The sequence below is a fragment of the Poecilia mexicana genome, unplaced genomic scaffold, assembly GCF_051168715.1.
Source record: "Poecilia mexicana isolate PSO_F unplaced genomic scaffold, ASM5116871v1 scaffold_9, whole genome shotgun sequence".
Classification (NCBI taxonomy): domain Eukaryota; kingdom Metazoa; phylum Chordata; class Actinopteri; order Cyprinodontiformes; family Poeciliidae; genus Poecilia; species Poecilia mexicana.
The window spans coordinates 33,433,978-33,460,430 of record NW_028263378.1 but is presented as its reverse complement, the minus strand read 5'-3'; the positions used below and the strand labels follow the sequence as shown (position 1 = coordinate 33,460,430).

The 26,453-nt window shown below is 40.1% G+C and overlaps 1 protein-coding gene and 1 long non-coding RNA gene across 2 annotated transcripts in view; both read right to left on the bottom strand.

The window, feature by feature from the left end:
- LOC106910235 (3-hydroxy-3-methylglutaryl-coenzyme A reductase-like) overlaps positions 1–26,453 on the bottom strand; it is a 41,353-nt gene that overhangs the window by 5,088 nt on the left and 9,812 nt on the right. Inside the window, exons 10-18 of the mRNA XM_088009175.1 lie at positions 24,869–25,095; positions 24,624–24,790; positions 23,947–24,141; positions 23,715–23,873; positions 7,644–7,801; positions 7,417–7,522; positions 7,143–7,313; positions 1,456–1,596; positions 1,211–1,369 (exon numbers count right to left, since the gene is read on the bottom strand). Of these exons, the coding sequence (XP_087865301.1) occupies positions 1,211–1,369; positions 1,456–1,596; positions 7,143–7,313; positions 7,417–7,522; positions 7,644–7,801; positions 23,715–23,873; positions 23,947–24,141; positions 24,624–24,790; positions 24,869–25,095 (1,483 nt within the window). The remainder of the gene's footprint in view (positions 1–1,210; positions 1,370–1,455; positions 1,597–7,142; positions 7,314–7,416; positions 7,523–7,643; positions 7,802–23,714; positions 23,874–23,946; positions 24,142–24,623; positions 24,791–24,868; positions 25,096–26,453) is intronic.
- On the bottom strand, positions 11,256–15,632 carry LOC148157793 (uncharacterized). The gene is made up of 2 exons (XR_015764337.1): positions 14,631–15,632; positions 11,256–14,470 (listed from the first exon to the last, which is right to left on the bottom strand). It is a non-coding gene; the product is annotated as an uncharacterized LOC148157793 (long non-coding RNA).

Here is a 26,453-nt window from a genome sequence, read left to right as displayed (position 1 = left end):
TCTGCATCATCTGCATCATCTGCTGTTGTCTGTGTGTGGTTCTCCAGCTGCACAGCAGCACAAAGGAAGACTCTCCAGAGAATCATTAAATCTGCCTAGAAGACCATCGGCTGCTCTCTGCCTTCTTTTGAAGTATTCCACAGGTCCCACTGCCTCAGGAAAGCCAGGAACATTTTAAAAGACTCCTTACACCCTGGACACAATTTATTCCAACTGCTGCCATCTGGCTGCAGATACCCAGTAGCCATAAGGGCATTAAATGCCACCTAGTACCATTTATCACCAAATTATAATCCGTGTAATTTTTATTACACATTTTCTACAACGACAATAAAGATTGATTGACTTTAGGTTCTAAATCTAACCTCTAGCCCAAAAACAGCACTTGTGGGGACCAGAGCCTGGTGTGTTAAAGTTGTTGCCCAAGTGGAGCCAGCACATTAACTTAATCCTCATTATCGTCCAGCATGTTAGTGATTTTTCTTCTAGCTTCTGTGTCAATCATCAATGACACAGCGTATCAATGCGACCTGGCTGTACACACAGGTCATATTAGAAAAGATTGGATACATATTGGATTTAAAACCACATATCCAAGTGGCCTGGATCGCATTAGGAAAAAAAACAAAACAAAAAAACAAAACATCTGTGTTGTTCAAACTGTCATGAAAAGATCAGATATAGGTCACATAAAGGCAAAAAAAAAAAATCAGACTTGGGCCACTTTAAGATGCAGCGTGAACACAGCCTTTGTCAGGAGATTTATTTGTTTATATTGGGAATAAGAAAAATTAATTTGCCAAATTAAAAATGATTTCTTGTTTATCCAACAATATGATTAAGGAACAGTAAAATAAACATAACTAAAACTGCCCCATATGATAATTTCTCATTTGAATCTGTGAAACTTTAAAGGTAACTTAGACGAACAGTGTGTTTATGGAGCTACAGGAATCCTGTTAAAATCGGTGTTTTAACAGGCTGGTGTTTAACCAGCTCGGCTGACAGCTGGAGAGCTGTAAATACAGTAATCTAATTACTGTACCATATGTTGATAAACTGATCCAGTTCGTTGCAACCGTTAGGCCTAACAAAACCAGCTGTACTTGGTTAAACTCTACAGAGGAAACAATAATATTCAGGCATGTTGTTTGCCAACTCAGCTTTACTATGAGTTACTGAAACAGGTTTACAGGTGTGCTGCGTGTACCTTGAGGCAGGCTTGTTGAGGGGGCAGGTTGGTGCCTCCTCCCACAGTGCCCACCTCTATAGAGGGCATAGTACAGCTGATGTACAGGTCTTTCCCTGTTGGTCCTGATGGCTCCATGAGAGTAATGCAGTTACTGCTGCTTACTGACTGGGCCGGATCCTGATAAACACACATTGAGAGACATGTTTAATGCTGAAATGTAATAAAATAAATTAATAAACAATGATTAAAAAGAACCTCCTTACCTGCCCGCAGGCTATGTAGATGGCAGCCACCAAGTTGGCAGCATGTGCATTAAATCCACCAATGCTACCTGCCATGGCAGAGCCAACCAGGTTCTTACTGATGTTAACTTCTATCAGTGCCTCAGTTGTAGTCTTCAAAACCTGAGGAATAGGAAAAACAAGGAAATCAATTGTGAGACAACCTCCATAGTGTTTCTATGTGCTGGAGATCACCACTCATACTGAGCACTGTTAATAGAGAGATGTTTCTCCCTACTGGCACAATATGCTTCCTCTGGATGAGGAATTCATCCAAAATTAATAATCAACGGCAATCTGCTGAGCTTTCTTAGATATGTTTTATCGTAACATGGTCAACTAAATTGGAGTGTATAGAATTATACATCTGAGGTTCCCCCCAGAGGAACTGCCAACAGCGCTGCCTGCTTTGTCCAGAAGACAGTTTGTTGAAGCAGATGTATGATAGCATCAACTCAAACTATATTTTGATAAGCAAACTGCAGAGGGTCTTGATATGAGCTTGTCTTCTTACTCAGGTGGGCCAACAGGATTCTTTCTAGGACCTTCATGTTGTGGGATGTCAGGGCAACAGGCCAGCAGTTGTTGATGACTGATGGATGAGTTTTCTTTGGTATTGGGACCAGGAGGATGTCTTCCACGACAGTTTGAAGAGATGCTGCAGAATCCTACACAGGGTGGGATGTCTGTCTGGGGTCAGGAGAGGAGAATGATGAGCTTGTTCTTGAGCTGAGCTCATTTGCTCTGTCCCCACTTCCATCTGTCTGATCCTCCTTTTAATTGAGGCCTGTAACCTTCTTCATCCCTGACCACATCTCTGATATTGTTCCTTCTGCAGTTTATTCCAGCCTCTTCCTGTACTTCTCCTTGTTGTCTCTAATCTCGACATTGAGCTCTTTCTGTAGACTTCTCAATTGCTCCTTGTCTTGTTCCCTAAAGGCTCTTTTTTTTGACTTGTTTAAAAGTTCCTTTCGGTCACTGGCGATCCAGGGTTTGTTATTCGGGAACCATCTCACTGTTCTGGTGGGGATGGTGCCGTTCACACAGAAGTATAATATAGTCAGTCACACACTCAGTCATGGCACTGATGTCATCTCCATGTAGCTGGCAGAGAGTAGTCCAATCAGTTGCTTCAAACAAACCTGGAGGACCTCTTCTGCTTCCTGTGACCATTTCCAAACAGTCATCTTCCTAACAGGCAGCCTCTTCACTAGGGGTTTGTATTAAGAACAGAGAAAAACACAATTATGGTTTGATTTCCCCCAGAGGAGGTTTTGGTTTGGAGACATATGTATCTTTGACATCAGTGTAAAGCAAATAAAAAATCTTGTTTTCCTGGGTGGAGCAGCTGACAAAATGGTGAAACATTGGCAGCATAGAAGAGAGTGAGGCATGATTAAAATCACCAGATATTGCACATGCATTATTGGCAACAGCTCAGGGGGAATTTAAACACCTGCAAAAATAACACTGGTGAACTCTCTTGGTAAAAAATATGGTCGGAAACTTACTTCCAAGAGTTCAATGTCTAGACCAGTGTTTCTCAACCCAGGTTCTCACCGCCCCCCTGCTCTGCATGTTTTAAATGTGCGCTGATTCAAATGATTGCATGACCATCAAGTACTGCAGAAGTCTGTTAATCACCCAGAGATACAATTCAGGTGTGTGGCAGAAGGGAAACACCTAAAACATGCAGGACAGGGGGGCGGTAGGACCAGAGTTGAGAAACACTGGTCTAGACTGCAGAGACAACACTTCACAGTAACATGTCCTGGATAACACCATCTGTTGTTCAAACACTGCTAATCCACCTCCCTTTTTCCTGCTGCTCTTTAAATCTGTCTGCTCAAGTAGTGAGGAAGCTTGGCAGAGAGATGTTGAGTTGGGGATACAATCCAACAACCATGTTTATGAAAAGCACATTATGCTGCCTTCCTTATACTCTTGCTGAGTTCTTGTCAGGGCTTGAAGTTCTTCCATCTTGTTACCTAACGATCTCACGTTGCCCATGGATGGTACAGATGGTTTGACCTTCCTCCTTCTCTGTCTCCTTGTTGCTGTTCTCCATCTATGATGCCTCCATTTCAACTTCTCTGGGATTTCTGGCTACAGCTGTGGCATTATGTCAGCTTTTAAAATGTTGATCAACTGCTCTCTGTTGTAAACCACTCTGTTGCTATAGTTATGCATCATAACAAAAATATGAAAATATTGCCAAAAATCAGTCAAACCACAGCATTCAAAAAAAGAAACAGCTGTCCAAAAAATATTTTTTTCTCCAAAAAAGCAGTAATTAATGTTTGAAAATAATAATAAAAAAAATTAAAGCTGCAAGCGGCTCCTTCTACACCGAGAAGTTATGTCAGATGGCACAGGATTAAACCCATCTGAATCAGAGTAAAAGTAAAACATACAGTTGAAAAAACGGGTGACTTCCTGTCAGAAGTGGGTGGGGCTAAGGTGATATCAATTGAACATGAGAATGTGATCAAGACTGGTCTATAGTGAGACATAGAAAGTCTGATGCAGCTGTGACCTTGCATGTGGAAGTTATTGAACCTTGATGTTTCATGGCAAATAGTCAAAGTTTGACACTTAGCCACGGCCACATGCTTTGATGTACGAGAAATCTTTTGATAACTTTTTACCTTTGATGCCTCAAGAGTGTGCTGAGTAATTCTGAAGTCTGTAGCTTAAAAACTGTAGGACGGGTTCAATCAGATACGACGTCTATAAAAATGAAAATGACGGCTTTGATCCAAAATGGCCGACTTCCTGTTGGGTTTGGACCATTGCTCCAAGAAAAAAATTTGTATGTCTTGATATGCCCTTGGTATGCCCTTGGTACACATGTGTACCAAGTTTCATTATTCTAGGTTAAAGCATAGCTTGGGGCTGATCATTTAAAATATTATAGGGGGCGCTGTAGAGAAATTAGGCCACACCCACCAAAGTTTGTTATGGATTCCTGTCAGAGGGTGGATAAAGATCAATCCTAGTGAGTTTGGTGCAGCTCGGCTCAAAACCGTGGAATTTGAAGCCAAACGTATCGCAACAGCGTTACAGGTCACCTCGCCACGCCCACCCACTTCATTGATACCGGTCAGGGTTGGAATCCACTTCTCACCAACATGTCTTCTGTCTCTGGACACAGTTTCATGTTGATAAAGTCAAAGGGGTCACAGTAAAACATGACACTTCCTGTTCTCAGGGGTACGTGGCCTAAGTGATGTCATCATTTGACCATTAGGCATTGTAGGTCACCAGATGATCAATTACTGAAAGTTTGGTGCCTCTGAGTTTTTGTGTAGGAGATAACAGTTTCGTGTTTCATGGCGAGTAGGTGAACTTTGACCCCTGATAACACCCCTTCAGCATGCACGAAAACTCACAGTTTTGATAACTTTTAATCGGCCATACCTTAAGAACGAACAGACCAAGTTTGAAGCTGATCGATCGAAATCCCTAGGAAGAGTTTGATCAAATACGAAGGCTGTAAACGGCCAAAATGGGATCAAAATCGGAACTTAAATCCGAAATGGCCGACTTCCTGTTTGACTTGCACTATGACAACAGGTGGCGCTGATGAGCCGTTTCTTGTATGATTTTTGCAAGGATTTTAAAATACGCAATTTTCACGCAGACTTGATGCATCTGCCAAGTTTGGTGAGTTTTTGAATTGATAAAGCCCCCAAAAAGCCAATTAATTTGGCAGAAGCACAATAACAAGAAACAGTACGATTACAATAGGCCTTCGCAGGGCTTTGCTGCTTGGGCCAAAAAAAGACAAAATCTCAATGAAAACACAGAATAGGGCTGAAACGATTCCTCGAATGATTCGAGTACCTCGATTACAAAAATTCCTCGAGGAAAATTTACCTGCCTCGAAGCTTCGTTAATTTATGTTTTATTAGTTAGCGCACCGTGTTCCGGCCGGGACTTCATTTGCGTTGCGAGGAGCTCTCACTTCCGCCTCTGAGTTGTTGACAAAAGCTAAGTCTCAGCGGCATAAAGTCCAATCTTCAAGATTGGTCCGTGGGGATTTTATTGATTGATGATAATGCCCGACTTTTTATCGTTTTTGGGGAACCAATAAGCATCCTTAAAATGACTGGGGGAATGCCTGGAGTACGGCAGCATTTCTCCTCCGGGGCTGCTGGTTGAAAGCGAACGGCGGGAAGAGCACTGAGGTGAGCGGATAGCCTGAACAGGGCGGGCGGCTGAGTAGCTGATGCTTACAGTGTAAATGTAGCTTTACCGACGAACCGCACAATAAATTTCATATCCCGGTCTGAAGAAACGGGTGGCGGAGCGCATCGTACATGGCTGGTAGATGAGTTTCTGAGTGTGACCAGTGAAGGTGTCGTAAATATCCCGTATTGCTTCCCCCCGTGTTCGTCCCCCGGTCTAACGGTTCGTCAGTCCGCTGGTCTATTTCCTCCCCTCCACCCCATCTTACATTCTTCATTCGCCCTCTCCTCCCACTCCAGGCGGCATTTCCCGTATTTTCAAACCAAAAGCGTGACAGGTTAGGTGACAAGGTGAGTTTAATTTATTAAACTCACTGAAGATGAATACATAAACTAAAAGCTGGATTGTAGACATTTTTTATAAGCACATTTGTGAGCCTGCCTCTTTGTTATTAAATTCAATATAATTTCAGATTTTTCTATAACTTTTCTTCTGGTTAACTTAGAAAGTGAGCTATTATTGTTACAGGTTAGTTTTCTAAACTACAAAAAAGCAACTGTTAGGGATGCTCAAATATGAAAAATTGGACTGATATTGATATCTGATAGTAACACTGGTATTATGCCAGATTTACCAATATTTCATTTTAGAATTTTTTTTTATCCGATTACTCGATTAATCGTAAGAATAATCGATAGATCACTCGATTACTAAAATATTCGTTTACAACAGCCCTAACACAGAACTACTCCAACATGCTGCCACCCTCAGTGGCACACTTTGTAATTTTATCAGTGAAAAGTCCTATACAAATAAAATTTTACCTACTTACTTATAGCTGGACTGAATTTGACTCTATATAAACAATCTGAACAAATGATAGGAATTTACTGGACTGAAATCAAAGATTGATCTGAAACAATTTTAAATAAACTTCGGACAAAGTTGTATTCTTTATACAATTACTTTGAGGATTTTAAGATCATGAAGGTCATTGGATTTTTTTAATTTAAGAGTGCCCCTCAACATGACCCTGAAGTGAGGGAAGGGATGGAGATGGATGGGGAGGACTTATTTTATTTTTTGTTGTCATACAGCAGCTTTAAAGACGAGATTTAAATATTATCTTTGAAAATAAATGTAGAATAATCAAGTTATAAAACTTAGGTAAAAGAAGATACAAATATGTTTGCCTTTTTATCACAAAGCTTTACCTAAAGTTCAGGGTCCATCCAAAATTTTATATATATTTTGTCTGACATGCCCCTGTGGTAGGACAAGTAGTGAAAGGAAAAAATAACCCTCTATAAGTATATGTAGCATAACATAAAACCATGCTACTAAAACAATGAAAATAATTTATTGAACTGTATGCACATGATGTGAAGAAAGCATAATACAATGGGAAAGCAAAGTAGAACCTTCATAGTAGTTTTGTGTAAAGAGTAGGCCTGACTTGTAGGCCTGACTCCTCTTACCTCTTGGACCACCTTTGCAGAGATTGTAGCTTCACAGACAGCAGACTTGCCCCTGCCTTCAATCCAGTTGATAGCAGCAGGTTTCTTGTCTGTACAGTAGTTCCCACTGACTGCCACTACCTGCAGCTCAGGGAAGTGCTGCTGCAGCCTGCTCAGAGCCTTTTCTGTGCCCTGCAGACAATCAAGTTTTCTTTAAAACAAAGGTTGCTTACGGTACATTTATGTAAATTGATAAGTACAGTTGATATGTTGAAGACTATTTTCTCATGGTTACCTTAGAGATCATATTCATTCCCATAGCATCTCCTGTCCTGCACTGGAAGCGTATGTAAAGATTTCTCCCAGCCAGACCAACCAGCAACTTTTGTAGCCGAGCAAATCTGCCAATAATAAATGCAAAAATCATAAATTATTTGTAGAAGACAAGAAGAAGTTTTTACTGGTATTGGTCTTAAACACAGTTTATGTAGTGAGTCTGTACAGCTACACCAAGCGATTTACCTGCTGCTGTTGTCAAAAGCCTCTGAGATGTCCTGAAAGCCATCTGGACTCTCCAGCCAGGCTTTGACCTCGGCAGCTTTGCAGGCAGATGGGAGTCTGACCACAGGACCACGAGTCATGCCATCAGCCAGGATACAGCTGCTGGCTCCTCCGGACAGCTAAAGCAAGGAGACAAAAAGAATTAAACATATACTCGGAATTATAAATGTCTAAATGTTTTAAAAACAAAACTAAAAACAAAGGTGAACTGGTAGCAACTGGTACAATTTTCCAGGCAGCACAGTCGAGCAACAGCAAAGATTCTCACTCTGGTAGCAAGCGAGACAACTGGCAATAAATACGACTTCAGACCGGATAGACAAACAACAAGAACCCGACAGGGAAACACAGACACAGGTGGAGTTAAATACACCAGGGAGTAATTATGGGGAAACAAAAGACAGCTGGAGACAATCAAGGGGTATGCAGGAAAACACGGAGACTCAACTGAACACAGAAACCTAAATAAACACAGAAAAACCAAATCCTCACACATTGTGCGAACCAAAACAAGTAAAATCATAAATATTTTACTGTATTATAGGCTACCTGTATGAATAATGCAGAAAGTAGAAGCACTTCACATGTGGAAAAAAATATGTGTTTTGGTTCTGCCATACGGGGTGTAAAGTAGTAAGTTACATTTACATTTATTAGTGTAATTACAATTTGTCTAATTTGTCCTTTAAGGTGTTTATAAAAGCTGAACTTTTACTTTTCCTTGAATTTGTTTTGAATAAAGTTACTCAGTTACATTTTAAATCATATCCATTAATGAGTAAAGATAAAAAAAAGAAAATGGCAGAAAAAATGGCATTGATCTTTTGGCTGGGTTCTTATAGTGTTGCATCAATGACAAGACAGAGGAGCAAGGAAAACCTGTCAAGTTTAGTTCAAGTTATCTTCTGAGAAAAAGAAAAGCCCTTGCTGAATTTAATGCATCAGTTTAACTGTAAGCATAGGCAGCAGGTTTATCATACATTGTAAACTTGAATAATATTTTAACAACAAATGAAAATGTCAGTTTTATCAGGTACTTGTGATTATAATTTGTATTGACTGAAACTGACAACAGAAAATCGGTTTGGAGTCGGTTATTTAAAACTATTAGATGGGAGTAACAAACAGCAGCTGACATAATATATTGGAAATCAATGTCCCATTAAAATACACATAATATTTTCTGTTGCTTTTTTATTTATAAATGTGCTCCTTTAAATAAATATAGCTTAACACCAACATGTCCTCATTTCCTTTGTGATGAGCTGAACTTTGTTTTGCTCATCACAAAGTAACTAAAGTACAATTGTAAAGAGGTACTAAGTGCACATTTTTATCAAAAATAACTTTGGCATCATTGTTATGGATGTAAATCCCAGGGGGGTCAGGACCCTCTCCCCCCCAATCTTGAAAAGGTCCAGCATGTGAATGTCATCGGAGTACACATTCAATGACCACTCCTGGAATATCCTCTCAGTTCTTCTATTCTAGGAGAATCCTAGAGGTAAAAAAAAATGCTGATATGCAGGAGTATCTAAGTAACATTATTAACTTTGTTTGGAAAATTTTATTCCACATAAGTAGGAGATTGTGATTAACCATGTATCCAACACAGTGGACGGCATGCATTGCTGACTATATTTTTAACATCAGTCATGTAGTTGATTTACCTTTCATTATGACTGTTTTGCTTGCAATTAAATTCATTTTGAGTATATCTATAAGTTAGTTTTAAAAATATATAATTTTTATGCAGATCAGTTGTAGTTTGTGTTCGTAAAACTATAATTTTCTCATACTTTTAGGCCGCAAGTGCAGCAAAGAATAAGGAACACTAAAGAATAGTCGAGGAAATTCCCTCTGATGACGAATATAGTGACAGCAATGATGAACACTGGAAACATAGTTGTGGATGATGAAGGAGATGCCGACAATCAGGATGCTGAAAGTCAAGATGATGAGGGCCAGGATGATGAAAAACAGGATACAAAGGGAGGTCAGCATGATGAGGGAGCTGAGGAAATGTTCACACGGTACTTGCTCAGAGAAATGCTCACAAGGGCCATGTTAGCTCTCAACCCTGCAAATATGTCTGGAAGGTAAGGTCCAAAACAATAACTTTGATGAAGACCTGCCATCTTTTCTAGGAGACAGGAGAGTAAATGTTGACGTTAGAGAAGCAATTGATTTCTTTAGGTATTTGTTTCCCTTATGCACTATCTCATCATTGATGATGAGAATGCACTATCTCATCATCAATACCTAAAGAGATAGTGCATGATGATGCACTATCTCATCATCATTGATGAGATAGTGCATAACACCAACATGTATGCTCTGCAGAAAGGGAAAGAAAATTTGGCAGTGACAAGTGAAGAAATGCAAATTTTTCTAGGAATCAACGTGGTCATGGGGTACATTCAGTATCCTAGGACACGGATGTACTGGTCCAGTGAATATTGGCTTCGTCTTGGAATAATTGCAGATGCTATGTCTGTAAACACATATGAGCAAATTCTGAGTTATCTGCACTTTGTGGATAACTATACTTACCAGCCAGCAAACACAGACAGGCTCTTCAAAATAGCACCAGTGCTAAGTACACTTCAGAAAACATTCCTGGCGGCAGTAAACCCTGAAGAATTCCAATCAACTGATGAGCAAATCTTCCCTTCAAAGGCCAACTGTCAAACAAGCAATACATACCAAAAAAGCCCAAACCCTGGGGAGTGAAAGTATGGATCAGGATACCGTCCTCAAATGTATGTACAGATTTGAAGTGTACCAGGGCTCAGCAATTAGGGGTCTGAGCAGTGGTTTGGGAATGGCTGGAGATGTAGTGATGCGCCTTTGTTTTGACATAAAGCATAAAAACCACAAGGTGTTTTTTGACCATTTCTTCTGCAGTATTCCACTCCTTAAGGCCTTGAAAGACCTAGGCAGGTACATGCAGAGCAAACAGAGTGAAAGGAGCGAGTCAGAAACTTAAGAGTGAAGAACAACTGAAAGAAGAAGGCAGACGAGCCTGCTCTGTTGTCAGCACAAACAGTAACATCACTGTCGTGTGTTGGCTTGACACCTCAGTCATCCACATGGTATCAACCTGTGCTGGTCAGTCCTCTGAAGACATGGCCCAAAGACGACTGAAGAAAGAACAAACCAAGATCAGGGTCCAAAAACCCTGCTTGGTGGCCCTTTATAACCAACTCATGGGTGGGGTGGATCTTGTTGACCAGTGTGTGGCAATATATCCTCACAGATGTAGAAACAAGTGGTGGTACATCAGAGTGTTCTTTCATTTTTTGGATGTGACTGTTGTAAATGTCTAGCGACTCTACCTGATGTCTGGATTGGAAAAGAAGAATCTCCTCATTTTCTAAGCTTCTGTGGCCTGTGCACTGATAAATTCTGGGTCTGTTCAGCAAAACAGAAGAGAAAGACCCAGTGGACCCCCACGTCCAGCAAAATGCAGAGCCAGGCCCAGCCCCAGGCATAAGCAAAGTAAGCAGCCGCTTAGGGCCCCAAGGCCACTAAGGGGCCTCCTCAGTGGAGCTGATTTTTTTTAAGTAATAATTTCTATGTCATTATAATATCAAAAACACACAATTTCACCACTAAGTGATTTGTTTTAACAATAATAAATATTTGATAATCTACGTAGAAATCATTATTATATGAATAAAAAAGGAAAAAATGCTCTTGGTGCCCCCTGGTGGCCGCGGTAGGTATACCGCACGCTTCGCCGGTAATTTGAGCTGCCTTGCAACGTGCAGAGCATTCAAATGTCCAAAGCTCTGGTCAGAAGTTAAGTAAGCAAAACAATGTCTCAAAAAAGGACTTATCCTTCAGGGAGGGAGAAAAGAAAGAGGAAGAATAGAAAAAAAGCCAAGATAAAGGTTTGTTTTAATGTGCCTTTGTAATGTAATGTAATGTAAAAGATTTGTAAAGCTGCTAATAGAAAATTAGTGTGAACGGTCCAGTTCAACAGACAAACATTTATGCTAGCGTCTTTGTGTTTGTGTGAAACTGAGTTTAAACTTTAAATGAGTTGATTCTCATGGTTGGCGGTGTACATTTCTGAGGTATTTTTGACTTCAAAACGCCGTGTTTGATAACGTTTGATAACGTTTGATAACAATAATTAAAACGTCTCAATCTCTGACATTGTCTAGCAAAATGTTTTTACGTCAGGCTACATAGCTGCTACATCGATGAGCTGCTGCTCTATGCTGTAGTTGTGGATATGTTGTTTGCTGCTGAGCATAATCATTTTGTGGCTAAAACAAACATTATTTTTCCAAGTTATGTGAAACTTCTGTTAAAATCATTTGAAGGCTCAGAATCAGTCCAGTACCAATCCACATTCTCAGGAGAGAAAGACTCACCTGGTATAAATTACATTTTTAGTTATTGGAGTTGTAATGGATAGTGAACCATTTAAATTAAGTTGCCTAAATTATTCAAATTTGCAGACTATTTGTTGTAAATTATTTAAAGGATGTTGCATATTGTTTAATAATATGTCTGTTTTGATTAGCACTGTTAGTAGCTTGTATTTTGTTTTGTTTAATTGTATTTGCACTTTGTAAAGTTTTGTTTTTTAGCAGGTATGTGAATGATCTAATGTTTTTTTCATGCCCTAAGAAGAGTGAAAAGAGATTTTTTTAAAATCTTGACTCAGGATTTCATAATTCATGTATCAGGGGATTAAGAGCAATTTTGGGGGGTTCGGCAAAGTTAAAGTTAAATGCAGTGATGGAATAGTTACTTTGAAATATTAACTTTAATCAGATTACTAATTACTCTGAAAAAGTAACTTAGATTACTGATTACTTGATTTGGAAAATAACTAAGTTACATTAAAAGTAACTTTTAGTTACTCTCAGTAGCTGCTGCTAACAACAACGCTCCACCACCTGTGAATATTACATTGAGCTTTGCCAATACTTAATTACAAGTTATTTTATAATGGTAACATCAACAATGTGTCTCTTATATGGTTGAACTGAAGGGGAGATTGTTTAATGGTTACCACAGTACAAAAAAAAACTTTAGTAATGTTTTTGTGTAGTTCACTATTGTCTTTAAAACTATTAGTAGGATTTAAACCCCCTCCACGACCCCTCCCCCCACCTATACTTTCCCCAGCCTCTTCGGTCTCTTCACCTTTCTTCAACAGCACTGCCATTCTCCTCAATATAATATAATACACATTAAGTGGTCAGTATGATCAAGTGTTGTGTGGCCATTGCTCACACTGACATTACACTTTAAACAAGAAAAAAGGCTCATTTTGCTACCGTTTAATTTCCTTGTGATGAAATACAACATTGTGGCTAGAGTAGCTAAGTTTTTAGACAAAGATAGGAGTAAAACATTAGACATGTGACTATCCCAGAATTAAAACGACTTAAACAAAAAGATTTGGTTCTATTTATGAAAGTAAACTGACAACAAATGTTGTAAACAAGCAATATTTATGGCAATATTCCCGACAGACCATTTACATCATTCAAACGGAGTGTCTTACTCCCGTTGCCAGGCACGTGCAGAAGGGGGGGATTTAGGGGGTCTTGAGCACCTGCCCCTTTTGCTCCTTGCCCCCAAGTGCCCTTTTGGTCAAATTTTTTATTGTATAATTATTATTATTATTATTATTATTATTATTATTATTATTATCATTATTTCCTAAGCCCTCTGACACATAACAAGTACTAAATTTATTAGTTTTTTGTTTTTTCAAGAAAAACAACATAATAAGCCCTCCGGTCACCTTGTTACCTTTGACTTATGCCCATGACGCACAACGCAATTGCCTCTCGCACAGTGAGATAAGGTGGCTAACTGTGGAGCTCAACGTAGTGAACATCCAGATTACAGAACAGTTTTTGGTGAATTAAAAAAAAAAAAAAACAACGTTTTTGGTGAATAAAGTGGAGTAGACTTGCTACTTGTCAGATAACAGAAAACGTTGAATGTTGTATTGTTTCTGCACCATTTCATTGTTTGGCCTAGTCAGTATGTGTCAATCTGTGTAAAGACTGAAATATGACAGTCAAAGTGAAATAAACTGATGATTGTGATTAAACAAAGAAGTGGCCTGGAGTGTATCGAAGAACGTGTCGGACAGTTTGAAATTCCCCCAGTGCGGCCCTCTACAACACCATTAGTTTGCCGGACATCTATCAATGAAGGCTTTCAAAAGTGAATACATTATTCAGCAAACCAAACATTTTGTCATTATTATCAGAGTTGCTATTAACAAGAACTCAAAATACAAGTCATGTTTGTTTATTTCTACTTTGTACATCATCATTCTATCCACTCACTGTTTAGCTGTCTTCTTGGAGAATCTTTAATGTAAGAAAGTGAAATATGTCCAAAATTGTAACCTTAGTGATAAACAAGATTGAGTTTAAACTTTTAATTCTTAGTGACCAAAATGTGAAAACATGGAAGGTTTGATTAAAACTAGAACCAGTCAGATTAGAAGGAATACAGGTTCCAGTATAAATGAATCATAATTAAACATATTGAGAAGTTAAAAACAACAGATTGTTAATGCAATTCAACTCTGTAAGAACATCAGCCAATTTTTTTAATTAGAAATGTTTCATCAGCACACTGAGCTCATGTGATTCCTGCTCCAGAAAGGTGAAGGTCTCTGGACATCTTGAAGGTAAACACCGACTGGCAGTCAGGAAGACGGACACTGACGAGACAATCTTGCAACTCCAAGGCTGAAGGAAGAACCACACTGATGGTTTGCGGCGGCAGTTTACCAACATCTGAAAACACATTGGAACATATTATGAATGTGTGGCGCCAACATACAGTTCTGACACTATTAAGTTATTTGCAACACCCTAGTTAAAATTAGCACATGTATATTCGGCACTGTATTACAAGTTATATTATAGTTTAAGACAAAAATCATTGTTAGCTCACCTGCACCGTCTGAGCCACCTGCTTTCCTCCTGCTGCAAGGCAGAGATCAGCTGTCCTCCTTAACACAATCGCAGCTTTCCTCCCACCATGCATTTTCTTGAAGTCTCAGAAAAAATCCTAATCACAGGCTATAAAAAGTAGCTCAGCTCTCTTCTTCTTTTGTCTCAGAAAAACAACAACTCGCGTTAGATTGTATAGTAACAAAGCACAGCACATGGCGCCTGGAGGTGGGGCTCTAGACTCCCCCTCCGCCAGGACACGGCACCCTGCTACAGAGCCGAGCCAAGCCGGGCTGCTGAAGTAGAGCCAGTGGAAAAGGGGCATTAGATATTTCCTTGTACAGAAACATTTTCCTGGCCTGTGCAGCCACAGGTCCTCACTAAGTTGTATTAACCAGGAGAAATTTATTGGCATAATATTTTGTGGCATACACAAAAAGTAATGATTTCTGTTAGATTATTATTATTTATTATTATTATTATTATTTCATTTTCTATTTTGATATTGAATTAATTGATATGTTTTTTTTAATGTATATTTATAATTTTGAGATTTGGCATCTATTGTAATTAACTATTGCAGCAGCAGAAAGCTACCAGTAGGAGGCAGTGTGCTCTCGTAATTATTCCAGTCTGTATTCCTGGTTTCAGTCATGTGACCCGGATGACGCACGAAATTCAGATGGAGGGCCAGAAGTGGATTTCTCCAGTTCAAAACAAAGCAAAGTTGATCACAGCGAGTATGCTAATGCCCTAAATGGGCTGGAACAGCCGAGGTATCTCGAAAAAAAAAACGAAATATTTAGGATATGATCCGTATTATCGCGATAAAAAAAGACTTCTCTTATAATCTTGAGGATTTACCAGGTGTTGAGGCAATCCACATAACTAACTACCTGGAGCTGTAGGCCTCATATTATACCAGTGGTTCCCAAACTTTTTCTCCTAGGCCCCCCCTATGGATTACTACGGAGCCCTCCAGGGGACATGGGAAATTTTTTTTCTTTTGCGTTCCCTCGCAAAACTTTTGCGTTCCCTCGCAATAATCTACTGATCAGTTCATGCGGCATAATTGATACTGTAAGCCTTTGTTACGGTGGCCGCCGTACTTTATGCTTTAATACAAGCTTATAAGGTTTTTCCATGGACTATTGAGTTATTATCGCGGGTAATAGGTCATCTGATTGTGTCTCTATTGTGTTCGTCTGACAAAAACATGCAGTAAATAAATCGATTTTCAATCAGTTTTTTGCACCAAAGCGTTAATAACAATAAACACATTTTATTATTATAAAACATAGCAAACTAATGGTGGTAGAGGGCCGCACTGGGTTAACTCAGAGAATCTCATCTGTCCGTGTATCAATCAACTCCAAACCTCTTTGTTCTGTCACAATTATCGATTTATTTAATTTTTTATTATCATGCTCCAAACTTTGCGAGGACTGACCCCCCAGCTCACCCGCTTCCTCATACACACAGAGCCAGCAGCGTCACCTTCCCATTCATACTTGATGACGTCACTGCCACATCACTGCCACACCAACAGGTGTCAAAGCCGCTGCTCCTGTTATATCAATAATTACTTATTTCATTCATATTGCTCTTATAGAGTCTCAGTGAAAACGTGTTTATTATTATTTATTAATATTTACTATTGTTTATGTCTGTTAAGGCTAAGATGGAACGGCACTGAAAGCAGCCCTTTAAACCATTCAGACTATGAACACAATAGAGACACAATCAGATGACCTATTACCCCGCGATAATAACTCAATAGTCCATGGAAAAACCTTATAAGGTTGTATTAAAGCAGAAAGTACGGCTTCCACCGTAAAAAAGGCTTACAGTGTCAATTATGATCAGTAGATTATTCCGAGGGAACGCAAAACCTTTTGCAAGGGAACACAAAAGAAAAAAAATTCCCCATGTCCCCTGGAGGGCTCCGTAGATTACAAATAGCTGTCTGGTTGAATGACGTGTGTGAGGGGGGCGGGAGGAAGAGGATTCTTTGAGACTCCCTATCTCTAAGAACGGTGGAGGAGGAGGAGGGGGAATCGAGTTTTTTAGGGGCAAAATTAATGTACGTAGCTGGACATAGACAACAACATCGGTAGCTGTATTGATATTAGCACTAGCGGAACAAGTCAGCGTCGGGCCGGGGGGCGGGGCCAATGACTGAGCCCCTCACGTGTATCACTTGCGCTGCTCGAAACTGTTGAGGGGGGTGGAGGGGGGTGTTGTTCCGCGTTTTGTTGTTTGATTTTTACCCAGGAAGCACATTGGCTAAACCGTCAGTGAAACAGTCACTGGGACTGACTACTATATATTCCATTGAGGGACAGTAAATTCAACGTTACATAAACCTTTCTGAACAGGCGATGGTGTAGCTGAGTTAATTTTAATTTTTTATTTTTTTGATGAACCTTCTCAAAACACCTTGTTGAATTTACATGATTGCTGTCACCTTTGCACTTATTTCTGTTTTATACTGTTTTATTTTGGATCCTAATGTGGCCCCAAATCCATCCCCATATTAGTTTTTCCTTGGTTTTTGAATTGTATTTTATTTTGGTGGAGAAGCTTTTATTTTCTTGTTTCCTGTCTCCGTGTCACATCCTGTGTGTTCCCGCTGCCTTCCTCAGTTCGTGCCAAGCTGCGCTGTGGAGAGGTAAGCGCACAGAGTTGTCTTCTGCTTGTACATTAAAATATTAAAAATGTAAAAAGAAAAAGTATGCTGTTCAACTCATAACTTGTAAATAGTTGGTTAACTTTTTGATGTTTAGCACAGCACTGTTCTGGGTATTTAATTCCCACGTTTTTTGCATTTATTCAGTTTACCGTGCCAACATGGTTATTTTATTTTTGTTCTTTTGGATGGTAAAGGTGTGTGTGGGAGAACCAGAGCCAGGAGCTGCTGCTGAATATGTTTTTGTTCTAAACAGGTATGTGAATTATTTCAAAATGTTATCTGGTTGTTAAATGCATGTATTTTGGTATATTTTTATATTACTGTGTAAAATTGTAACCTTTGGGCAGATTATTTCTGTTTCAGTTTTATTTTAATTGTTTTGTATGAATGCAGATTTTATTTTATTATTATTTGTGAACTTTAGATGATTTTAACCCATTCCTGTCAGTTCGCGCCAAGCTGCGCTGTGGAGAGGTGTGTGTGGGAGAACCAGAGCCAGGAGCTGCTGCTGAATATGTTTTTGTTCTAAACAGGAATAAATCAATGCAAATCCTGGTTCCTGTCGTGATCCATTCTACACCTGTTACAATGGCGCACTTTCTCCGTCTATAATCATAAATTAAAGTGACCTGAAACCATTCCTCCCTCCCTGGCACCTCCAAACCCGGGCCACCATGGGCACCCATCTGGGCACAGGCCCCAGCCCCCACTATAGCTCCGTGCCTGGATATTAGCTAGTCATCTTTTAGCTAACTTTACCTGCTTCCAGCAGCTTTACTCAACTCAGTCGGTTAGTTTGGGGGAAAAACTGTGAAAAGTTATTTGCGTTTTGCTGGTTTGCTGCCATGATTCTAACACACCTGTGTAGCTCTGCACAGCAGCAGCAGGTCTCCTTCGCTGCAGCACAGGTGTAAACCCAGCGTGAGTGTCATAGCGCTCATGTTGCGTTTAAAGGCGGTTCCGAAAAACAGGTTACCACATGTTAACAAAGGATTAAGCAGTTTTAACTGCTGATAAAAGTGACACAGGACACAGATATGGGAAGTGCGGAAGCCTCTACTGTATCAAATTGACATAGGAATAACAGAGAGTTGGCCATTCAAAGGTAAAAACCGAGGCATGCAGCGTTCATGTTTTTTGTTTTTAAATCCAGACGGCTTCCCGCACCCCCCACTCCCCAACCCCACCTGAAATGGCAAGGCGCCTGCAATGGCCCCTAGGGGGCGCGCCCCACAGTTTGGGAACCTCCGTATTATACCATGAGCCAGAAGAAAGTTTTCAAAAGCCTGTAAAATACAATCATTTACTTTCAGGTTGAGTCAAGCATTTAGGATCAAAAGAAGCATAAGATGACAGTCAACTAGTTTCTGCTGGGTGAGTAGTGAGTTGTGCTATTTTAAGTAATTAGTCTATGATAACGATGCTATCGCTAACAACGAACTAACCATGTTTTTTTATGAGCTTGAATCTCCTGGTAAATAATTTATTTAGCTTCTGTAAACCCAAATTCATACTCGAGTTGTACGTTAATGTTGAGTCGCTGCAGGACGCTGGATTCAGGTCCAATGTAGGTCAACGATTAGCACCGATCTAGAGAAACCCCGTGTTCGTCTGGCTAGTATAGTTCGTGGTCAGACACAAAGCATGTGGGGGAATATTAACAGCTCACTGTGACTATATGGTTGGGTAGATTATATTTAACTTATTTAGCTTTTTTATTTATTTATTTTTTTAGGATGAAAGTCCCACTGAATAAACATATTTTCTACCCGTGACTCGGCACTGAGGTAGCTGCTAACAACATTAGCACTCTGTGCCCTAGCGTGGACAACCACGCTAGGGCACAAAAATAATATATCTTACCTTACATATGAATGCTTGTCTTTCTAAGTAACTGTCCAACAAAATATCTGAAATACAATTTAAACGATGCGATTGTTTCCTGTTAGAAAGTGGTGCTGCAAACTCTGGCATTGTTTCTGCACTGATCCACTTTTCTCCTCTTTTTTCAGTAAGTTTTTTAAAATTAACTCCCTTGTGACCAACTACCTTCGAAATACAAAAATAACGTTTATTTGAACGGTTGGTGTAAACGCCCATGATCCAACAAAAACGGAATTTTTGTTCCGTTTTTGTTGGATCATCTACATGAAAACGTTCTAATTACAATCTTTGTTTACACAGTAACGGTACACATCGAAAACATGTAATGCTCTTGCGCGCTAGTTGGTGCTAGGTTCTTTGAAACTGAAGAAATTGAAGGCACGTGGATTCGCGTTTCCCCATCAGGTACCGTTCTCTCATAGACTGGGAGAAAACACTATGTGCGTCTGATTAGGGTGCAGTTGAAAAATGTGGGATAACTTTGCTGAAACTCCTTGTTTGAGCTTTCACAGTGTCCATAGGGCTAGGGGACATTGATCTCCACCTCCCCTCCCCCCCCCCCCCTGACTGGAAGCTGTTTATTGTTTTTACCTTGGAATGGCCAATATCAATTTGATACAATAGGAGCTTCCACACTTCCCAATCCGTGTCCTCTGTCACCTTTTTCAGCAGTTAAAAAAGTTTAATCCGTTGTTAACAAGTCGTAACCTGTTTTTCCGAGCCGCCTTCAAACGCCACATAAACGCTGAGACGCTCGCGCTGGATTTACACCTGTACGGGAGCGAAGTAGACCTGCTGCTGCTGCGCAGGTGTGTGTAAGAATCATGGCAGCCAGTGTTGTGGTACTCGAAGTTGGTCTTGGTCTTAAGACCGGTCTTAAGACCATTTTTTGATGGTCTCGTCTCGGACTCGACCGCATTTGGTCTCGGTCTTGTCTCGGTCTCGGGCGCTGAGGACTCGGCATTTTATTTCAAGACCAGTCAAGACCGCAACTGTGAAAATATCACTAAATGTACAGCATACTGTCCAGTTTATTTGTTAACATCTTTGTTTTCAGTGGATGCAAAACACACCTATTAAAATCCAAGCCACTACGTGTTTCTGTTACTCCCCCCTCCCCTTCCCACCTTTCACTCGCGCGGGCGCTCCAGGACATGCGCAGTGGTTTCCTCTCAGCGGCAGAAAATGTTTGTCTAATCGTCAGTAATATAATAGCGCTGCATAAATCATAAGAAATCCGATGGCCACAGCTAACTCAGCAGCGCTTCGCTTTCACAGACGGTGGGGACAACGTCTTAACTTTTTTCGTCACTTAGAAAAGTAGCTCAAAGAAGGTAAGATCCGTTAACGTGATGCTAGCAAAGCTAGCTGTACAGAGACACATAAGCATTGTGATGAAAAATGTTATCACTCACTGTGCTGAATTATTGTGCGGAGATGTTGACTGACTTGTCGCATATATGGGACAACGCTATGTCCAAAAGTCTGCAATATAGTGATGTGACATTCAGAAACAGTCTATTCTTCTCCACGGCTCTTTACTTATTAGATAGGACTGGAGTGTCGCTCACGGAGAGCCGTTGTTCTATCAGATAGCCATACGCTGTCAGGATAGCATACATGCAGTAAGCATTAAGAAATCCGACCGTCAGAGGAGTTGTCAGTTCACCATACGCAGCAAGTTATGATGAACATAAGTCATTAAATTGTTTTCAATGATAACTATATAGATATACATGTGTTGTCATGGTTTCAAAGTGTATTTAAAGCAGGGTCTGGCTGCAGCTGGAGTCAGCTACAACACACGCTCATGTAAAACTCACTTAACCGCTAAGTCAGAATGCCATACAACTGTTAATAACAAAGTGTATGACGATCTACGTCATGATTCTATGTTGTTGATTAAATGAAATCTTATGGTAATGACGTGTCTGACAGATACAGCCGTTGTTCTATCACATAGCCATACGCTGTCAAAATAGCATACATGCAGTGAGTACCATGCCAACGCATGCGCATTAAGTCCGACCGTCAGTGTAGTTATGATGAAAATAAGTAATTAAATTGTTTATAATATGACATAATATGATAACTAGATAGATATACATGCATTGTCATGGTTTCTAAGTGTGTTTAAAGCAGGTCTGGCTGCAGCTGGATGCCATACAACTGTTAATAACCAAGTGTATGATGATCTACGTCATGATTCTATGTTGCTGATTAAATAAAATCATATGGTAATGACAGCGTATGCATGTCTGAGCTAAGGTATGACTATCTGACAATGTATGCTGATCTGACAGAACACCGTGAGTTCGTGCTAAGCGTATGACGATCTGACCTGACAGAACACCGGTTCTTTGTTCTTGTAATGCTCTGTGTGCACTGCATCATTATTTTATTTAATTATGTACGTTGATATTTAATTTTACAAATAACTAAAACAAGAACGAAAGAGCACGCAGAGCATGCACATTGCTCTTTGATTGTTTTTGTTCAAAGTGGCAGCTGTAATGTCTGCCATGGTGTCAGACTACCTGGCTTCATGTACTGGGAATGAGAGTGAAAACAGTCACGATGAGCGCCTTCTGTTTGTTTACTTCTTGCTTGTTGCTCCTTGGTCAGTGGTCATGGTTGAGCGTTATTTACCGTCAGGGCATTGCCTCAATTGCTATGTTTAATGGTGCAACAGTGGTGGTTTCTTATATGAGCAATATGGGCAAATGCCCAGGGCGTTATGTTTTTAGGGATGGCATGAGACCATCACACTTTTTAGCACATAAATGGAATATTTAATATTGGTAAAATGTATTAAGTATTTAATATCTAGGTGTTTTATGGTAATATGGATCTTTCAGATTATTTTGAGAAGCAATTTCGATCATATTTTACATTTTATTGTGTCATGTAGCGCGGGCCGCTGGTCTTGGTCTTGGCTCGGTCTCGACTCCCCTCGGTCTTGGTCTTGACTTGGTCTCAGACCCCAAAAGTCTTGGTCTTGTCTCGGTCTTGATACACTCTGGTCTTGGTCTTGTCTTGGTCTCGGGTTAGGTGGTCTTGAACACAACACTGATGGCAGCAAACCAGCAAAACGCAAATAACTTTGCACAGTTTTCCCCCCAAACTAACCGACTTGAGTTGAGTAAAGCTGTTGGATGCAGGTAATGATAGCTAAAAGATGACTAGCTAAGCTTGTTAACAAGTAGCCTGTAGGCTACTGATGTTGTTGTCTATGTTCAGCTACGTACATTCATTATGCCCCCCCCCCCCCCCCCCCCAAAAAAAAAAAAAAGTCGATGCCCCCCTTGTTAAACTCGTCTGGAGCCAGGGCTGGTCTAGAGAACTTCATGGAGGTAGTTCTCTAGATAAGAGGCTGAACAAGCAGCCGTGTATTTTGCCACCTGGGCGGTGCGGAGCGGTGAAGAGATCCTGAGGGAACCGTATCTGATGGGGAAACACGAATCGTAGTAACACCAGCATTGTGAGTAGTTTCTTCTTCTGTGGATTGTAGGAAGCAGCTATGTTTTGCGTCATACTATGCATGAGCTGGGGATTCTCTGGAAGAAAAGATCCATTTTCTCTGTTTACACAACAACGGACATCGGTACGTTTCAGAAACATCGCACTCTGGAACCCGTTTTCAATCTGTGCCATTGTCAGAGAAAACATTCGGTGGTTTTGTGTAAATGTACACCACAAACGCAACAAAACTCTTCCGTTTTCACCCAAAATCGTTGTCATGTAAACGGGGTCTCAGACTTTAGACATTTTGATGCTGGATCAACAGAAATAAATGGGCGGAATTTACTTGTGGCCCTCTATGTGATTTGGGTGACGTAAGTGTTACGTCATCTGAAACCCAGCAATAACTGACAACTGGCTTCAGAACAGATTCCAGGAGGATTTGAGAAGTACGGAGTTGATTCTGCCTCATTACTTCAACCTGTTTTATCCTGTTTACGGGTTAGTAAGGTCTATAATCGTCTTACTCTCACAACGTAACCTTTTGAGGAACTTATTTAGTATTGTTAACGTAGTTTTTATAGAGTTTTAGTGTTTTATTGTTGTCATGTACACATTGTTTAATTTACTTTAGTTATCAGTTATGAATATGTCACCTGTGATCTGTTTAGCCATATGCCTTTCTGTGAGAATGTTTATGTACAGAAGAAAAAAAAATGTATATTGTTGATACAGTAAAATACTGGGTAGCGAATGGGAGTTACCATGAGAATGAAGTGTAGAAGAAGTTGTGCCTTTATATGGAAGGATTAAAAGAAACTGTTCATTACAGGAAGACTTGAGAAGTACAGTTGTTTCTGCCTCGTTACTTCAACCTGTTCTATCCTGTTTACAGGAAAAATCAGTGTCTGTTACACCGACACCAGTCCTGGTGCATGTAATATTTCATCAGGAAAACTTCACCTTCTTGAATTGAAATTTCATGGAGCTAAATGTGTTATGGGGCTAGTGCCTGTAAAAGCCAGTAACAACAATTCAAACACTTACAGCAATTGCACGACAGCCTCGGTTAGTGCTTGCAACTAAGCAACCTTCTGTAGTTGCCATGGGAACCTGGAACTGTTTTCCATCCAGATGTAGCGGTCCTGCAACTCCAACCGGTACTGGGATGTAACCAATCACATTCTCACAGCAGGTACCCATAACCTAGAAAATGCATCTTTGTTAAAGACACAGGTTCATGTGGTTGTAGGGTTTCTTGTATAGCTTTCAATGTCACCTTGGAGTAGTCGTAGTTGATGTATGGAAGGGAGGAGAGTGCAGAAGGACAAGAAAGCTTGGCAGAGATCATCTGTCTTCGTATCGCCACTCCTCTCTCTGGTTTCTCCATCAAAGTCTCCAGTTTGTATGCTGGGATGTGTTTGGAGGTAACCAGCAGCATCACCTCAGCATCACTTAGATGATATGGCCCTTGCTGCAGAAACACAACCAAACTTTTCAACGTTATAGGAGCTGGTGGTTATTATTGGAGTCTGAATAGCTGTTGCTCCACCCATAGGCCATTCCAATGAAAGGCCTATGGGTGGCCTATTTAAACTGTAAAATTATCTATTTCAAAACACTTATTTTATAATTGATTCTGACCAATCAACTATGTATTTAGTGGTTATAGCCTTATCAATTAGATAGTTCTGATTGTGTCTATGATGCTAAAATGTAGGTGAGGCTATAAATATAAATATAATGGTAAGAATCATAGGAAAGTAAGTACACCCTCTTTTAAATATGCAGACGTGAGCCTAATAATGTGGTTTTCACCAGATTCTCAAAGGTCTATATTCTAACCTTATGTGTACAAAACAAAACAAAAAAATAGTCACATTTAAATTCTAAAAATGTAATCATATGACTTGTGAATTGTTAAAGGGGCATTATAGGATTTCTTCTCTGTTTTACCTCAGGGTTGTTAAAGATAGACACACATTCATCAAGTCCTCTGGGATTCTGCAGCAGACTGGGCTCAGTGTTGTCATACTTCATCTCCCCATCTTCTTCCCCAATGACAAACAAGCTCTTTGACTGACAGTCAATGGTGGAGGCCGGAAATGGCCGAATAACTTCATCTAGGGAGACAAGTTGGAATAAGACACAGTGCTACACAAGCTTATCTGTTCCATGATCGTCAGTGAGGGCAGACACACCTCTCTCCTCCCTGCAGGGGGCTGCAGGGGCTGCAGATCTGGGTGCAGAAGACTTCCTCATGCAGCAGGTCTTGTATTGCTGGTTTGGGCTGGGAGCAGCCATGGTGATGGGGTTCCTAAGAGACAGTGTAGATTCCATCTCCACTTGCTCAAAGAAGATGTACTTGACAGCCAGCAGCAGAGCCAAGGCCAGACAGATCACTTGCTCTATGTCCATAGTTATCATTCTGTAAACAAGACAAACAGGTTAATCAGGTTCATGACTGACTGCAGGCTGGTATTCTTCTTGCTGTTATTTTTTTTTATTTATTTTTTTGCTTTGGTCATGACTTAATTCTCAAGATACAGACTGAGCGATGGTCAACATATTTATTTAACAAACTTAATTATTTGGTGAATTGGAGATTTTCTGCAACAATAACTCAAAACATTCAATATATTTAAAGGTTCACTATTATGACTCATTGAACAAGCTAAGATAGATCTGTGGGGCTAAACAAAACATGTTCATAACATTTAATACACAAAATCATTCTCCAATATTGAGATTTTGCCCAATCAGTTCTGCCTGTTTTGAGCTCATTAAGGAATGCGCTGGGTTACGACAAAATTATGCCAGTGAGCTGCTGCTGGCCACACCCTTCTAACTGAGCATTTACATTAGCATCTCAGACATGGAAAAATGGCTACAGACATACAGTGGTACAACCATTTCTATCACCTGAAAAACATTTCTAGAAATAGAGAACTTATGTCTCAGCATTAGAGAAACTCATCCATGTTTATCTTTAGTTGTATTGATTACTGCAGCAGCGTCTTCACAGGTCTGACTAAAAAAACAAAAAAAATCCAGCTGCAGCTGATCCAGAACGCTGCTGCTGCTGTTCTGACTAAAACCAGGAAGATAGAAAACATCACCCCAGTTTTAAAGTCCCTACACTGACACCCTGTAGCTCAGAGAATAGACTTTAAAATACTGTTAGTTTATAAATCACTGAACAGATTAGTACAACAATACATTGAAGATCTGCTGTTGTTGAGATCCTCTGGTTCTGGTTCTGCTCTGCATCCCCAGAAACAAACGAGGAGAAGCAGCATTCAGCTTCTATGCACCACAAATGTGTAACAAACTTCCAGAAAACTGTAAAACAGACGAAACACTGAGTTCCTTTAAATGAAGGCTAAAAACCCAGCTGTCTAGAGTTGCTTTTGAAACGTAATCAATTAATTGTTAAACAATCTGATGTGTAACGATGGCATTTGACAAAATGTCATGTTTCAATTCTTGACTGTGTTCTATGACTCTGTATTTATGTTCTTTCATGATGTAAAGCACTTTCGCTGAAATGTGCTACAGGAGATAAACTTGAAATAATACATCTTTGACCCAGAAGCAGAAGAAGTGGAGCCAGGGTGCAGCCAGACATTGTGCATCAGTAAATCTACAGAGACCCATCTCTGTGGAGAAACGTGTTAATTTTGGATTGTGTTGTCCATCTTGCTGAATACTAACACCTCCCACCACTGCACAGTTATCAGGAACATCAATGGAAAGTGGTATCAAAGTCACATCAAAGCTGCTTTG